The 17,584-nt window shown below is 39.6% G+C and overlaps 1 protein-coding gene across 1 annotated transcript in view; it reads right to left on the bottom strand.

Moving 5' to 3' along the window:
• LOC111056571 (serine-rich adhesin for platelets) overlaps positions 1-17,584 on the bottom strand; it is a 54,117-nt gene that overhangs the window by 18,513 nt on the left and 18,020 nt on the right. Inside the window, exons 4-7 of the mRNA XM_022343949.2 lie at positions 16,708-16,874; positions 11,561-14,356; positions 9,756-9,960; positions 1,015-1,151 (exon numbers count right to left, since the gene is read on the bottom strand). Of these exons, the coding sequence (XP_022199641.2) occupies positions 1,015-1,151; positions 9,756-9,960; positions 11,561-14,356; positions 16,708-16,874 (3,305 nt within the window). The remainder of the gene's footprint in view (positions 1-1,014; positions 1,152-9,755; positions 9,961-11,560; positions 14,357-16,707; positions 16,875-17,584) is intronic.

Here is a 17,584-nt window from a genome sequence, read left to right as displayed (position 1 = left end):
GTGCAGAATTCAACATAAGTGGCACAAATCAACCATCAAAGTAACAAGTTCTAACTGAACTCAATTACTACTTTTATAAAATTTCAATAAAGTTCGAACTATTAAAAAAGTTTATATAACTTAAGTTCTAATATAATTCAACTTATGTTGAATTCTGGGCACAATTCAACATAAGTGGCATAAATCAGCCATCAAAGTAACAAGTTCTATTTAAGCATGAACTTTTCGCTTGAACAAGGAACACTGCCAGAATTAATAGAAAATGCAAAGTTTATCAGAGATTGATAATGGTGTAACAACCGAAAGTAGAATCTCGAATTGTTTCAATAAACCAGTCGTTTCTGTAAACAAACTAATCATCTACTCGAAATGTCATATTTCCTACATGAATGATTGACAAGTCCATATACCCCTTTGAGAAGAGGTTAGTGGCTGCTAAATTATCTATTTTTATTTTTTTTTATTTATTGCGGATGATGCCCACATGAGCTTTTTGCTTGTGTGTGGGTAATGGGGAAGTGTGAGGGTGGATTATGAGATGATGAAACGTCCATGTCTATTCGATGATGGGGTTTGGCGGGATTCGAACCCGCGACCAGGTGGCACTAGCGAACTGAAGGGATAGTCAACTCGGCTATCTAGCCGGCGATTATATCTATCTATAAATTATAATTATAATAATGCCTAAACATAATTTCTATTCCATCGCATACACTTTTTTATTGCTATAAGAAACTCTAGAGTTATTTTGCGAGGCAATTCTCGAGAAAATTCTAGAGGAGTTATTTTGCGTAGCTTCCTTGACAAGATTCTCAAAATCCTATAATGAAATTCAGGTTGTAAAGTCAGAAACTGATTAACATTGGTTTACTATCCTTGTCTGTCATTCAAGTCGTTTTAATTTATTAATACAATGCAGACGGAGATTGCGACTCTAATTTATTTATTACATAACAAAGAAGACTACAGGCCTATTAATCGAGAAATTATTAAAATTTGAACGGCAATACATACCTTCTTAGAGATAAGATCAGAAACACAATTGGCTTTGTGTCGGAAAGATGCAACATCCTGCGCTACAACTCGCATCTGCTGTGGGCTTGGGTGAGGAGTGGTCTGCTTCGTAACCGCCATCAAACCCTGCGGTACACCTGTAACAAACAATTGATGATTAATTAATTGATGGTTAATTATAAATAGTATAACAAATAGATAGATAGATAGATATATATTACGTCTGGTTGGCCTCAACGGCGTCAGACAAGTCAAAGTGCTAGCAAAAGCGAGACACCATTAATTTGTCATTAAATTTATATTTAGTATATAATTACTATTTGTCTTTGACTCTATTACAGTAATCAAAATAGTCCTTCAGACTATAAAAGCATTCCTCCTTTAGAAATAATTTCAAACTTCGTTTAAACTTTTTTATCGTTAATATTTCCCGCAACCGAATTGGTAGTACTTGGTAAATCTTTCTACCAATACAATCCGTTCTACGTTCAAAAAACATTCATATTTTTCACTTCTCCATAACATTGTACCGTACTTCACTATCAAACAAACGTTTAGTTCAGTTTTGCCTAATTTCAATTCTGTAATCGGGGACGCGCCAACTAAGCTCCCCGTCAGCTGAGCTCCTTTAAAAACCACTTCCAAGGAGATTGGTTGACGGCGTCAACTGAGCTTAGCTGACGGGGAGCTGGTTGACGTGAGCGTACGAGGAGCTTGGTTGTCGTCTACGGTCCCGACAACCAGTCCCCTCTTTACCAGTAGGGAATTAGCTTTCGGGGAGACTTGGTTGACGGCGTCAACTGAGCTCCTGAGAGAGAAGCTTAGCTGACGGGGAGCTGGTTAACGCCAGCGTGCAAGGAGCTTGGTTGTCGTCACCAAACCCGACAACCAAGCTCCTCGCACGCTCTGAGTGCCGGAGTTTTCGCGAGTAAACTGACATATATATTTCATGCACTTACTCTATGGATTTCTTCAAATCACGCCTGGTTTTCCCAGTCAGTCATTGCTTTTGATGACTTACATCACATTTTTCAAGAACCGATAATTCAAATTTCATGAAGAGGTTAGGTATTGGTTCATATTTTTATGTTCTTATCCAAGAGCTAAATTTCAAAACAACAAGCGAGTGAAGCAAGTTCAAAATACCCTTTTGAGCGATATGATGTACTAGAGCAGTGGTCACCAAACAGTCGATCGCGAGCTACCGGTAGCTCGTGGGGTAGTTTTTGGTAGCTCACAGAAATGCTTGGGTTGTCAACCATGCATTGAGAAACATGGCTACACAATTTTGCATTTCTCACAGATATAACTGAGAAGTTGAATGATTTCAATCTGCAACTTCAAGGGAAAGATAAGGACATCGGTGGAATGATTTCAACTGTAAAATCGTTTTCCAAGTAGCTTGAGATGTGGGAAAAGAATGTCCTCCAGTTTGAATATAAACATTTTTCCAGTCTGAAGAAGATCAATGACGAAAAAAGTCCTTCACAGCACCTCAGCAATAACCAAGAATACGTTACAATTCATACTTGAGACAACAGTTTGATCAACGATTTCAAGATTTTAAAAGCATATCGAATATTGTACAATTCGTCAACTCTCCTTTTGTAGAGATCGATGCAGTAGATTTTGCAGCTTGTGTTGTAGAACATTTTGGTGTAGATCAGGCTTCAGTTGAAATGGAATTTGTTAATTTTTATAATTATCTTGTCTCTCAGATCACTTTCTACAACTGGAAATATTTGGCCTCAAGTCCCCAAAGAAAAATATCCTATTATTTATTATTCAAGTTGCATTGAGGTTGAAAACTATGCTCAGCTCTACCTACTTGTGTGATTCATCTTTATCAAATATGAAATTTATAAAAAATCGATATAGGAACATTTTTTGGACAACTGCATCAGAATGGCGGCTACAACGTACACTCCAAACATCAAGAAAATACTTGATGGCCAAAAAGAGGTCCACTGCTCTCATTGAAATGTACATTTCAACTTTAGTTCTACTTTTTGTCGTGAGATAAGTAGATTTCAACACTAGAAATGTATCTTTATAGGCAATAAAAGATACTTTGTTTATTCTAATATTCCTTGGTAGCTCACTAGAAGATTTATAAATGCTATTCTAGCTCACAGGCTCATATGTTTGGCGACCACTGTACTAGAGAGATCAGTTTTAATGGTATTTGCAACATTAACAAGCTTTTCTTCTAATAATCAAATTCATCGAATGTGTGAAACAGTGTCTATGAGTGTACTACTTCCCCGCCCGCTTCAAGCTGGTTTCAATGCCCAATAGGGGATCGGCTGTCGGTGAGCTTGGTTGTCGTTAGCGTGCGAGGAGCTTAGTTGTCGGGTACGATCACGACAACCAGACCCCTCATATCCAGCAGGGGATCAGCTGGCGGGAAGTTTGGTTGTCGTGAGCGTGTGAGGAGCTTGGTTGTCGCCGACAACTAAGCTCCTTCGCTCTAGTAGGGGATTGGATGTCGGGGAGACTAGTTGACGGCAATAGTATATTTTGTCAGGAGATTTAATGACTGTGATCAAAATTGCGAGGAGTTTAGTTGTCGGGGTGACAGGTTGGCGGCGACCCCTATAATCACACTCGACTAGTCCACTCAATCACACTCGACCCCTATAATCACAATTGACTAGAGACCATACTAGAAGTTGTGATAATTGTTGAAGGTCTTCCTGAATATTTGGGTCAAGTATATTATATCTTAATAATTTGATTGTATGGTATGAGATGTTGTCGTATTTCTCAATAATTGAAAGAATAAGAGGTTGATGTTGTCAATATATTTATTCAAAAATTAGCTCGAAATGTAATATTTCCTACACTCGGTCACAGTAAACTAGGATTGTCCTCAGGCCGAAATCAAACATACAAGCATAAAACGAGAGATAAAAAATAAAAAAAACCTGGTGATTAACAAAACAATCAACATACAAAATCCATGGACATAGCTTGCAACGTAGCCCATCAAAATCAGACAGGCCTCCATATTCCTTTCGAATTATATGTAATCGCATTATTTCCTCTTTCGGTTCTTCTTCCGGTTCATTTTACTTTCACCAATTGTGGTTGTATTTTGATGCTCATTCTCACCGTCCGATTTTGACATAGTCAATAATCTTTTGAGTCTTTGAACCTTGATTGCGCACGAGCGAGGTTTTGACTAGAGACCATACTAGAAGTTGTGATAATTGTTGAAGGTCTTCCTGAATATTTGGGTCAAGTATATTATATCTTAATAATTTGATTGTATGGTATGAGATGTTGTCGTATTTCTCAATAATTGAAAGAATAAGAGGTTGATGTTGTCAATATATTTATTCAAAAATTAGCTCGAAATGTAATATTTCCTACACTCGGTCACAGTAAACTAGGATTGTCCTCAGGCCGAAATCAAACATACAAGCATAAAACGAGAGATAAAAAATAAAAAAAACCTGGTGATTAACAAAACAATCAACATACAAAATCCATGGACATAGCTTGCAACGTAGCCCATCAAAATCAGACAGGCCTCCATATTCCTTTCGAATTATATGTAATCGCATTATTTCCTCTTTCGGTTCTTCTTCCGGTTCATTTTACTTTCACCAATTGTGGTTGTATTTTGATGCTCATTCTCACCGTCCGATTTTGACATAGTCAATAATCTTTTGAGTCTTTGAACCTTGATTGCGCACGAGCGAGGTTTTGACTAGAGACCATACTAGAAGTTGTGATAATTGTTGAAGGTCTTACTGAATATTTGGGTCAAGTATATTATATCTTAATAATTTGATTGTATGGTATGAGATGTTGTCGTATTTCTCAATAATTGAAAGAATAAGAGGTTGATGTTGTCAATATATTTATTCAAAAATTAATTCACATTACAGAACCAGGTTTCATGGTAACACATCTTCAGTTGGACTAATGTTGTCTGTTATTGTTGAAGGAACAGGAAATTGAATTGAATTGTTACCATGAAACCTGGTTTTGTAATGTGAATTAATTTTTGAATATATTGACAACATCAACGTATTATTCTGTCAAGTATATATCTCAGAACCTTAAGGCTGTCAAGTATATATCTCAGAGCCTTAAGGCTGTGAGATATATACTTGACAGAATAATACGTTGATGTTGTCAATATATTCAAAAATTAATTCACATTACAGAACCAGGTTTCATGGTAACACATCTTCAGTTGGACTAATGTTGTCTGTTATTGTTGAAGGAACAGGAAATTGAATTGAATTGTTACCATGAAACCTGGTTTTGTAATGTGAATTAATTTTTGAATATATTGACAACATCAACGTATTATTCTGTCAAGTATATATCTCACAGCCTTAAGGCTCTGAGATATATACTTGACAGCCTTAAGGTTCTGAGATATATACTTGACAGAATAATACGTTGATGTTGTCAATATATTCAAAAATTAATTCACATTACAAAACCAGGTTTCATGGTAACAATTCAATTCAATTTCCTGTTCCTTCAACAATAACAGACAACATTAATCCAACTGAAGATGTGTTACCATGAAACCTGGTTCTGTAATGTGAATTAATTTTTGAATATATTGACAACATCAACGTATTATTCTGTCAAGTATATATCTCACAGCCTCAAGGCTCTGAGAAAAGTTTTTCACTCAAGTTTTCGTTTCAATAGTTTATGTACGGTACTCAAGTATTTAATCCCGTGGGAGTTGCTGGTCTTCTATCGGGCGCCTCCCCAGGTGGCGGATCGGGGAATGCCTCCTAGATATAGGTGGTACCGGGGAAATCAAATACCCGGGGTGGACCAAAACCAGCAAACACGACTGCTGCCTTGCAGACGAAGATCAATGGATCTCCAAAGGCTAAGGGAACAAAACCCCGAAAGAAAATTGACTGCTGCCTTGTAGTTAGGTATTGGATTACCAAAGGCTAGGGAGGGAAACCCGAAAAAATGACCTGGTCCTCCAGGTTGGGGGTTGGGCGTGGGGCCAACGACCCTACCCCATAAAAACCAATTTGTTACGAAACCTCAACAACAGCCTCGGAAATCGGACAGGATACTCGGAAAACAATTTTGGAAAAAGAACTTGAACTTGATTATGGGAACATGGAATGTGAGAAGCTTATACAGAAGTGGTGCCTTGAAAGAATTACTACAATGTGTGAAACAGTATAGAGTAAAAGTACTTGCTATACAGGAAATGCGTTGGCCAGGCAAGGGAGTGTTTGACACTCAGTCTCACACTGTGATGTACAGTGGCAAGGAGGGAGACAGGCATGAACTTGGAGTTGGATTTGTGGTGGAAAATAGCATGAAGGAGAATATTATAGATTTCAAGCCAGTAAATGAGAGAATATGCGTCCTAAGGGTAAAAACAAAATTCTTCAACCTCTCACTAATAAATGTGCATGCCGAAAGTGAAGATAAAGATGAAGCTGTTAAGGATGAATTCTACTGCAAGCTGGAACAGACATACAATAGCATGCCTTCTAATGATATAAAAATGATTTTGGGAGACATGAACGCAAAAATTGGTAAGGAGATGGTATTCCAGAGAGTGGCAGGATTGCATAGTCTGCATGAAGAGAGCAACGACAATGGAATGCGGGTCCTGGATTTTGCAATGTCAAGAAACATGATAGTTGCCTCAACACAGTTCCCAAGAAAAGAAATTCACAAGTGGACCTGGACATCACCAGACGGCCAGCACCATAATCAGATTGATCATGTCTTGGTGGATAGACGAGCAGCTACAAGCATCACAAACATAAGGAGCTGCAGAGGTGCGGACTGTGATTCTGATCACTATCTGGTGAGAATTGATTTTAGATGCCGAATTCGCAGTAAAGACAATAAAAGGCAGCAGAGGCCACCAAAGCTGAATGTAGATAAACTGAGGGAGGAAGGTGAAAGAAAGAAATATCAAGAGGCACTGGAGAATCTCATTCAATTACCTGTACACGCACAGGAGGAAAATAGAACAACAGAGGAGGAATGGCAGGATCTGAAGAGGGCTATTACCCAGGCAGCAGAGGAGACTATTGGATATAGTACCCAAACAAGACGGGAGAGCTGGTTTGATGATGAGTGTGAGGAGGCCATACAGAAAAGAAACGAGGCCCGGAGACACTATATAGAAAGGCCAACTAGAGCAAAAAAAGCAAACTATGATATTCTTAGAAGAAAGGCTAAAAGTGTGATTAAAAGGAAAAAACGAGAATACTACAACAACAAGGTCACCAAAATTCAACAGGATTTTGAGAAGAAAGACCCCCGAGAGGCATATAAAGGAGTAAACCTGTTCAAGAAAGGATACAAGCCAAAAACAACACTTTGTAAGGATCTGAATGGAAAAATAATTGGAAATAAAGATAGCATAATGGAGCGATGGAGGACCTACTTCAGTCAGTTGCTTAACCCCAACCTAGACCAAAATGTACTGCCAGACCAGAGATTAGAAGTAATTGATGATGAAATAATCATTGAACCACCCACGGTTGATGATGTTGTGAAGGCACTGAAGAAAATAAAGAATAACAGAGCCCCAGGGATAGATGGAATTACAGGAGAATTACTCAAGTATGGAGGAGATCAATTGACAACAAAACTGGCCCATCTCATAAAGTTTGTGTGGGAAACAGAGACCCTCCCTGAAGACTGGCACATGAGCATCATATGCCCCATCTATAAAAAGGGTGATAGACTTGAGCCCAAAAACTACAGAGGTATATCTCTCTTATCAACAGCATATAAAACCTTCACCTCAATAATCAAAGATAAAATAGATGTGTATGCTGAGGGATTACTAGGAGAGTATCAGGCTGGTTTCAGATCAGGCAGGTCAACGACAGATCAGCTCTTTGTTGCCCGACAGTTAGCAGAAAAGTTCTGGGAGTTCAATATAGATGTCTACCACCTATACATAGACTTCAAGCAGGCCTACGACAGCATCGACAGAGAAAAGCTATACTCAACCATGCTTGATCTTGGCATACCAACAAAGCTTGTACGACTTGTCAGAGCAACAATGAAGAAGACCACCTGTCAGGTGAAGATAGATGGGGAAATGACAGATAAGTTTGAGGTGGAACAAGGACTGAAACAAGGAGATGGCCTAGCACCAGTTCTCTTCAACCTTGCACTAGAAAGGGTGATAAGAGGGACTCTGGCAGATACAAGTGGTACATTAATAAACAAGACCCAGCAGATATTAGGGTATGCAGATGACCTGGACCTAGCAGGAAGATCAGTGGCAGCAGTCAAAGAAATGTTCACAAACTTGGAAAATGCAGCTAATGAGATTGGTCTAAAGGTGAATTGTGATAAGACCAAGTTCCTACATCAAAGCAGACGTCAGCACAACAGAAGAGAACAAAACCTATTGGTGGGTGAGTACAGCTTTGAGAACGTGAAAGACTTCACCTACCTGGGAGTTAATATAACAGCGGACAGTGATGAGATGAAAGAAATACAGAAGCGGCTCAATACGGGGAACAAAACATTCTTCTCTATGCTGCAGATATTCAAGTCTAGAAGCGTCCATAGAAATATAAAGGCTAGATTATATAAGTCCATAATACGTACAGTGGTCACGTATGGAAGCGAAGTTTGGACATTAACATCAAAGGCAGCAGGCAATTTAGACCGCTGGGAAAGGAAAATGCTGCGTAGAATATATGGACCTGTGTGTGATGAGGGTGTCTGGCGAATAAGAAATAACAACGAATTAGCTGCACTCTATAAGGAGCCACCCCTGTCCATATATGTCAGACTGAAACGTTTAAGATGGGCAGGGCATGTGGAGCGGATGCCTGACACTCGCGCCCCCAGGAAAATATATATGGGACAGCCAGGAGGCAAGAGACCGGTGGGGAAGCCAAGACTGAGATGGGCGGATGGTACTTCCAAGGATGCAGCAGAACTCCTTCGCATCAGGAACTGGAGAAGGAAGGCAAGAGATCGTGACGAATGGAGGCGCAGAATTGAGGAGGCCAGGGCTCGATTTGGGCTGTAGCGCCATCGAAGAAGAAGAAGAAGAAGAAGGGTAAGAATGCTGGCTTGAATTCCGTCATGGTTCAGAATGCAGAAACAACTAAACAAGCTGTTTCAATGCAGAAACAGCCTCAGAAGAACTCTCATGTCACAATGAGCTCCACTTCGTCACTGTGTTTGCAACAGCAATCAACTGTCACCTTGTTACCTACTGCCGAAGTTTTGGTTCAATCTTCTAGTGGGGAATTTATTAAAGCAACCGCGCTTTTAGATTCTTGCTCTGATTGTAATTTGATGTCAACTAGGTTGACTGAAAAATTGTCACTTGTTACTCTGTATTTGGACACTTTGATTCATAGTGTAGCGAAAAAATACGATACAACTATTACTCATCTACCGGATATATGTCAACCGTATCAATGAACCATATCCAGCCATAGGAAAACCGACGACATAAGACGGATGCGTGTGGACGCAATTTTACATCCGTCTTTTGCTTGAACCAAACGATCCGTCTTTTGCTTGAGTACTTGAGCGTCTGGACCCGGCTTTATTCGTTCAAATACATATCTCACAGCCTTAAGGCTCCGAGAAAAGTTTTTCACTCAAGTTTTCAATAGTTTATGTACTGTATTCAAGTATAAATAATATACTTATATGTATTTGATATATCAAGTTTTCATTGTTTGAGAATTAAACAGCCAAAAATTAGAAAGTTTATTGTAGAGGGTGGTTCCTACCTGAGTGATTTGGATCCTGAGATTGAGGGGTTTGAGACTGCGGCTGTGGCAGGGGGTTTTGGGGAGGTCGGGTGAGCATTCGTGCCTCCTTTGCCGCCGTTTTCACCGCATTTTTCAGCAGGGGAGCCACTCCCCCTCCTCCTCCACCAGTGACCACAGTGCGCTCTCTTGGATACACTTTCTTCTTCGAGTCCCGCTTCTTCACCTGATATAAACATACGATAACAATAATTCATTCATTCATTTTAAACGTAGTCTTAAGTTACACAATTTTATGAAATCTATTTCTTGTCAAAAACTGTTTTATTTGGCCAAAAAGTATCATCATTTCATAACTAACTCTTATTATCTTACTACTGAAATTTTAATGTGTTTTAATGTGTAGTCTATTTTTAGACTACACAATTTTATGAAATCTATTTCTTGCCATACTGTTTTATTTGGCAAAAAAGTATCATCATTTCATAACTCACTCTTATTTTTAGACTACTGAAAGTATTGAAACACTATAGAATTACACTTGAAGATGACTCTGGAAGAGTTGAAACTGAAATTGAAACTAGTCGTGTTATGATGAAATAAAAGGGTACTTGATATATTCTATTGTGTTTTAATATTATTCTATTATACAATGGTATACGTGATAACAATGGTCCGAACTGAGAGAATACTTTCTTTTAGTCGTTGATCAACTATTAAAACAATAATATTGTTAGATGCGCACACAAAATTAAGTTGATATTCTCAGAAAATCAGAATAATGTGATTTATCCTCTCGAATAAAACTAAATCGGGGATTATCAGGGTTGAGAAAAGTTTCTTTTAATCATTGATCAACTATTAAAACAAGAATTGTCAGATGCGGACAAAAAAATAAATGGATAACTAGTTGTGACTAGCTCTTATGATGAAATAAAAGGGTACTTGATATATTCTACGGTGTTTAAATATTATTTCATTACACAACGGAATACGTGATAACAATAGTCCAAACTGTGGTTATTATTTGTGATTTTTTCCTCTCCACCTCATTGAAGGCCAGAGGAATAGACTGACAACAGCTATGTGGAATGGACCACATTGAATGACAACAGCTTTTATCTCATTTTCCCATTTTTGTAGGTTGGATTGCACCTTCAAGATTCAGCATCTACAACATTTGAAGAAGGGACTACACTGGTAGACTGTGGATTCGAGTTTCTGTTCATGTAAACCTGAATTCAAGTTTGCAAAATACATTCATTTTACACAGAACTTGAATTCAAGTAAACTCGAATAATGTATGCGCCCGTTCAAGTAGCAGTAATTAGTAAACATCAAGAACATTAAGATCAGCTGTGCTTTTAGAATTAAATTTGTTTTTCGGTAATTCATCCAGATATATTTTTAATATGTGAATATTTCCTATTTTAGTATAATAATGTGAAATATTTCTTCTATGTTTAGTTTTGAAGCATCTATATTTGAAAATCTACTGAAAATTTTGTGAATTGAAAAACTACAAGACTTAACCTATTTCCGACTATGTGTTATCTAAATTTGGGAGAGGAGTAGCACAGGGTTACCTTATTTTTATTCTCCCTATCATTTTGATAATGTACTTATTGTATAAATGAGTGAATAAAGAAATTTCCGGGCCACTCAAGCAAAAATACATTCATTTTTCACAAAACTTGAATAATGTAAGCGCCCATTTAGGAAGGTACGACATAAATTTAATGTATGTATTTGTATTACCAATTATTGTAAAAATGCAGTGAAATAAACGAAGTTCAAGTAGCAGTAATAAGAGGCAAGTTACTAACCTTTCCAGGGCCGCTCAAGCTGAGCTTGTGATGGTTGTCAGCCGGCACCATGGACCTCAGGATCGACGCGACCTCAGCTTCGGTTGGGAATGTTGTTCTGACTTGTGGTGTTGCTGGAATCTCGCCAATCTCCAGAATCCTAGAGTTGATCGAGTTGTCCTCAAGCTCTCGATGGAACGTCGGCTCGGCAATATTGGTAGAGGTAGCAGCTGGAGTTGATGTGCCGACGGTTCGCGCCGTGGATGTTGGGGTAGGGTAGGTTTTGCACTTGAGAGGAAGAGTAGGTCCCTCGGTGGGCGTCGTCCTTGTTGGGTCCAAACAACGTATGCTCGCTAAAGCACTCTCACTTTCAAACTTCTTCATTACATCCGTCGCATCCACTAAGCTTGGAGATGTAACCATTGACAGGTTACCGTTACCATCATCTCTTACCTTCAGCTTCACTTTATTGATACCAGTTTTTTTACCTTCCTTCAACAATGCTGTTGCAGATAGCCACTTCTTATCTTTTCTTGAGTTGACAACAACAGCTGCATTACGTCCCCTCAAAGATATATGCAGTGGAGGTACTCGAGGTGGTTCAGAAGAATTGCATGTAGCAACAGTGGTGGTTAAACTGTTGCCCGTGCTGCAGACAGTATTGAACATGGAGGTAGCAGCAGATATTGGCAACGCATTGATTGCAGGTGTTACATCAGTAGGAACTGGACCAAACATTCGCACCTTTTCAATTTTCTTTTGCACTGTTTGAACTGTTGTAGTTGTTGATGTAGTCGTACAGGTATTCAAGAAAGGCGCTTCCAATTTGTAAGGCTCGTTCTTTTCAAGTTTCAGCCTCAATTTGATCTTTTCGGCGGCAGCCGCAGCTGAGTTTGGATTGATCAACTTGCGAACTACTGACGAGTCACTGTTGTTTGAGCGAACTGTTGCTTCAGAATCTGATTGATCTGTGGTGGTAGTTGTGTCCGCACGACGTGAAACAATCGAGCTCACATCATCGTCATCATCCGAGAAAACCGAATTTGACCGATCGTTGGATGGTGACGGTAAAAAGAATGGATCATCTCCAGGTGTCGAAGAATTTGGTACTGCATCACTGGGATCGTGTTCACTGTCTGAAGATTCACTTTCGCTAGGCACCGGTTCTAGATGGCCTGTCAACGGATTTATCAGATACTGACGTCGCTTACCAGTCGATGTTAAGCTTGGTGGGGGTGACGGTGATTTATCGTTACATTTGTTGTCATCCGATATCGAAGACGACTTGTCAACGACGGTTTTCACGTCAGTAGGTGAATTGACCGTTGAGTTGGCAATGGAGCTGGTAGGTTGAGCTACTGTTGTTACTGAGCCTTGTGGAATAGAAGTAGTGGGAGGTGCCACACTATTTGTACCGGTAGTTGGTAAATGGTTGCAATTGGTCTGAAGACTGGTTGCAGACGCATCGCCATCACTTCTCATAATCGGTGTGAGAGAAGGTTTGACTTGGGGCCCCCTACAATTGAAAGTAGGAGGTGCAACATTCTGTGGCATCCCTGCACCACATTTCTGTTGGAGATGAGAATCACTTGCTGGTCCAGCCATTATAGAATTAGTAACAATAGGTCTTGCGCCTGGCACGAAAATGTTTCTATTACTGGTCGGGGCCAAACTTGGAACATTGACAGCTGATGGTAGCTGTTGCGGTCGGGCCATAGTGAAATGTTGTTGAACTACAGTTTGCTGAGACTGGTGTAGTAGAGATGGAGAGGAAGTGAGAATGTTGTTTTGTTGGGTGTTACCTGCAACCATAATTCTCTGAGTATTGCTGCTACCCAGAGCTGCTGTTCTCACCAGCTGTTGTTGCTGCTGTTGTACCTTGATGATTTGTGCTTGATTGACTTGCTGTTGGAATATAGCGGCTGCTGGCTGAGAAGTGGGATACCTGACAGTTGTGGTGGTGCCTGCTTGCCTCTGCATGCAAGTCGAAGCAACTGCAGCTGCAGAAGGTGTCACTTGTCGAAGGGATGCGCCCGTTATGATACGATTTGAAGCGAACTGTGTCGCTATCAGGTTTGGCGTGACAGGACGCTGATGTTGTGGATGATACAGATTACTAGCGCCAGGAATTGATGGACCACTAGCAGTTGATACAGTTCCTTGTATACTTTTGACCGCTGTAAAAGCGGATGTCATCTGCTGTTGTGTGCCGTGGCCGTGCAATATCACTTGCGGCGTTTGAGATGAAACCGAGTTGGGATCACTGCGTGCAGTATTCAGTGTAACAAACGCGGATGCGCTGTTCTGATGTTGTTGTAGCAGTTGTGCTTTCAACGCAGCAGAGGTGACAGTGGCCACTTGTGGTGTTGGTGGTTGAGGTGGTGGTAGCGGTGGTGACTGTTTTTGTGGCACCGGTGTGCCATCATTCTGCAACAGATTGACCAGTAGCGGTGAACTCAACGCTACATTTGCTCCCACGTTGCTGCCACCAGATTCAACAACAGGATATGGAGGTGGTAGTAGATGTGACTGAGATTCCCTGCTGTGGATAGCAGTTGCCGCATGAGTCATGCTGGCGAAGGGAAACGTTGATGAGGTTGGATTTGTTGATGGCTTCAAAGGAAAGGGAGGAATCGGGTCGCCGTCGGATGGAGCAACCACATTTGGGCTGCAGAAATGCGACGATGAAGAGGAGGTCTGAGGTGGAGTGCTGGCACTGGCACTCGCAACACTTGTACTTGCTTCTCCAGCTGCTCCAGTCCTCAGCACTATCTCCTGTGCTTCCCCCATGCGACCGGCTATTCTCAATGAGATCAGCTGTAACCAACAAATGAATTACCATAAGCAATTCCACAAAAACTATCTTATAAATTTACAGAAACTAATACATAAATTAATCACTCAATTCTAGTGGCGGCTCGTCCATTAGGACTCTTGGGACGCCGCCCTCCCATCGCTAATATCATTTTTTTAATTTTCTTCAATCTTTTGAAAATATTAAAATAAGCACCATTTGTATTATATATTTTTTCAAATTGTATTTGAATCCAATAGGCCGAAAATGAGATCAATGATCTGCGCTTGACATGAAGCAGACACTGGTTATAGTGTAAAAATAAAGTTGAATTGAATTGGTACTAATTCAGTTTTATTTAATTTTTCACTCTTCAATTATTAAAATGAGAGAAATTAAAGTGGGGCGTTTGGCTGTGAGTCCGGGAATAGCGCTATCTTCCACAATGATCAAGTCAGTCAATGGCTGAAACGGTGACTATGTATGATTTGCATGGAAAGAATATGGCTAGTTTGGACTCCATTCAAGCGACACACTAGTACTAGTACTGTACGGTAGAGCGCTCTCTACTTTACCGGCTCTGAAGGAAAATGAATAATTTGAAGATAATCGCGTGGAAAATGAATATTCTCATTCATGGAAATTGAATAATTATGAGTAATCAAGAATCATATTTGATTTGATTTTGATGTTCAACTAATTTTCTTTATCGGGAGTTAGTTACTGTATATGACATTATTTATTCTCAATCATCTTGTGTTCAAGTTGAGGTGGGAAGTACCTAAGTTGGAATCACAGATGTAGACTAGTTAGAGGAAAAAATGGCATGTTGTTTTGCCGGTTCGTTCTTGGGCGAATTTAGGTTAGAATTCTCGATTTCGCATGTTTACAAGTTATAATTTGGCGGTAACGCAGTAAATATTGTGTTTTATATAAAAATAAATACTGCCTAGAATCACCTGAGCCCCCCCCCCACCACCAGTAAATTTTGTGTGTTTTATATAAAAATAAATACTGCCTAGAATCACCTGAGCCCCCCCCCTCCACGAGCCACCACTACTACTCAATTCCTCAAAAATCACCTTAGGTGGGCCGTCCACTAGTACAGTTTTCGTCCGAACTAGCATCGGCCGAAAACTACCGAACGATCTCCCAACAAAGAAAGGAATAGCTCGTCCATTGCAACAGGTTCATCGGTCTCCGGCCGATCAATTTTTCAATTCGAATTGAATGGGATTTTCCGGCTCTATCCGGCCGTACTAACTAGTCGAGCTGAGACAACAAAGTGTTCCTAACCTAAAATTGTTTCACAGTCTTGTTTGTTATTGTTTTTTTAATTTCTATTTTATATAGTTGTAACTATGGACAATGAAAAGTTTATAAGTTTGGTCCAAGAGCATGTTCCATTGTGGGATATGCGAGACAAAAGATATCATCATCGTGATGTTCAAAGGAATCTGTGGACAAAGATTGCTGAACAAATCGGATCTGAAGGTGAAATTATGGTAATGAATAACTAATTTAGTGGATATTTGTTTATTCAATTCTCAAAATCTCAATATAATCATTGTTTATGATAACTTTTGGTGGCTATGATAGTAGTTAATACAATAATTGGCAACTAGACTGACGTAAACGGTTCCAATGGACGACAATATTTGGCCGAATTAACGGCCGGCAGATTCGTCCGATCCAACGGCCGAACGAATCGGTTGAATACGGTTCCAGTGGACGGTTACCCTTAAACAATATGTAAGAATATTCGAGTCTGAGTAGATGGAAAAACACTTGGATAGTACAGGGTGACCACGAGAAACATTTACATTTTATAAATTAGAAAACAATATTAATTTTCCAAGATACTATTTATTCAACTTGAGTAAAATAGTTGTTAGTATATGCAATTCACTTTATGTAAGGAAGAAGACGTCATTTTTCCCTGAGGCAATTTTATTTTCTGTCCAGGAAGATCTCACTGATTTCAAGATTTTTGGAGATGTGCACTTCCCTCCTCGATCTCCGGACCTTAAAATGTATGGTTTTTATTTGTGGGGATATTTGAAAGATCAAGTTTATCGACATAAACTCTCTACTTTAGATGACTTGAAAGCGGCGATACTTACTGAGGTGGCGTTGATCAATGAGCATACACTGGAACGAGTGCGGGAGAGCTTCCTGGACGCAATAGAAAATTGCCTCAGGGAAAAAGGACGCCACCTTCCTGACATAATTTTCTCTATGTAGAGTAAATGGCATATACTCACAACTATTTTAATCAAATTGAATAAATATTGTCTTGAAAAGTTAATATTGTTTTCTATTTTTAATATGTAAATGTTACTCGTGGTCACCCGGTATTTGTAAGTGAACTAACCTGATCGCCTTCGACCTGTACAGAGAGGATTCCGAGATGAGCGAGAGCTGCATCCCCCTGTTGCGCAAGCTGCCGCAACCGGGAAGCCGCCTCGCGTGGAATCGTGAACGTGACTCGCACCGAATTCCATGGCTCCACTTTCGCCACTCGTAATGATTCTTCGTTACCTGTTATCAAACAACGAAAACATCAATGGAATGAATGAATGTCACCCACTAAAAAGAATATCTCACTTTGGCAAAATACACTTCCAAAGTACAACGTTACTATTATTAGTATTATTATTATTGTCATTTGTTACGTGAAGCCACAAATCTGAGCAGAGCTCAAGTGGCATGTAACATGTCATGAACATTTTTCTATGCAATGTGTATGTATCTGTATCAACTCAAATTATGAAGGCACCACAACATTCCTCCATTGTATAGGGACACGCTTCCACAAGTACATTAGTAATTGAAGACAAGAAAACCCTATGACTACCACATAACCGTATTCTTTCAGGTAGACAATTGAAGAGCTTGAGTCCCGAATAATATGGTCTTTATCCAAAAGTGTCAGTCTGTGAGCGGGGTACTGATATACAGCTGAACTCTTTGCTCTTGTGCTATAGCCATGGCAAACTTCATTACTACTTTTGCTTACCAGGTCGCTCACTTTTAATATCGAATTTATAATTGAGATATCGATGTATCGATTGTACTATCGTTTATCGATAGTGTTATTATCGAAATTGCTTGACGGCTATTTTAAAATATGCTACAAACGTAAAACAAAGAGCCTGCTTAAAGAGGCAACCAGTCAAGCATACGAAAACACTAAAATTCAAGCAATCATCAGTTGAGAAAATATCGATTTTCTTCAGCAATTCACACAC

The sequence above is a fragment of the Nilaparvata lugens genome, chromosome X, assembly GCF_014356525.2.
Source record: "Nilaparvata lugens isolate BPH chromosome X, ASM1435652v1, whole genome shotgun sequence".
NCBI classification, from domain to species: domain Eukaryota; kingdom Metazoa; phylum Arthropoda; class Insecta; order Hemiptera; family Delphacidae; genus Nilaparvata; species Nilaparvata lugens.
Note: the sequence above shows the minus strand (reverse complement) of the source record. Positions and strands in the feature narration are given on the sequence as shown.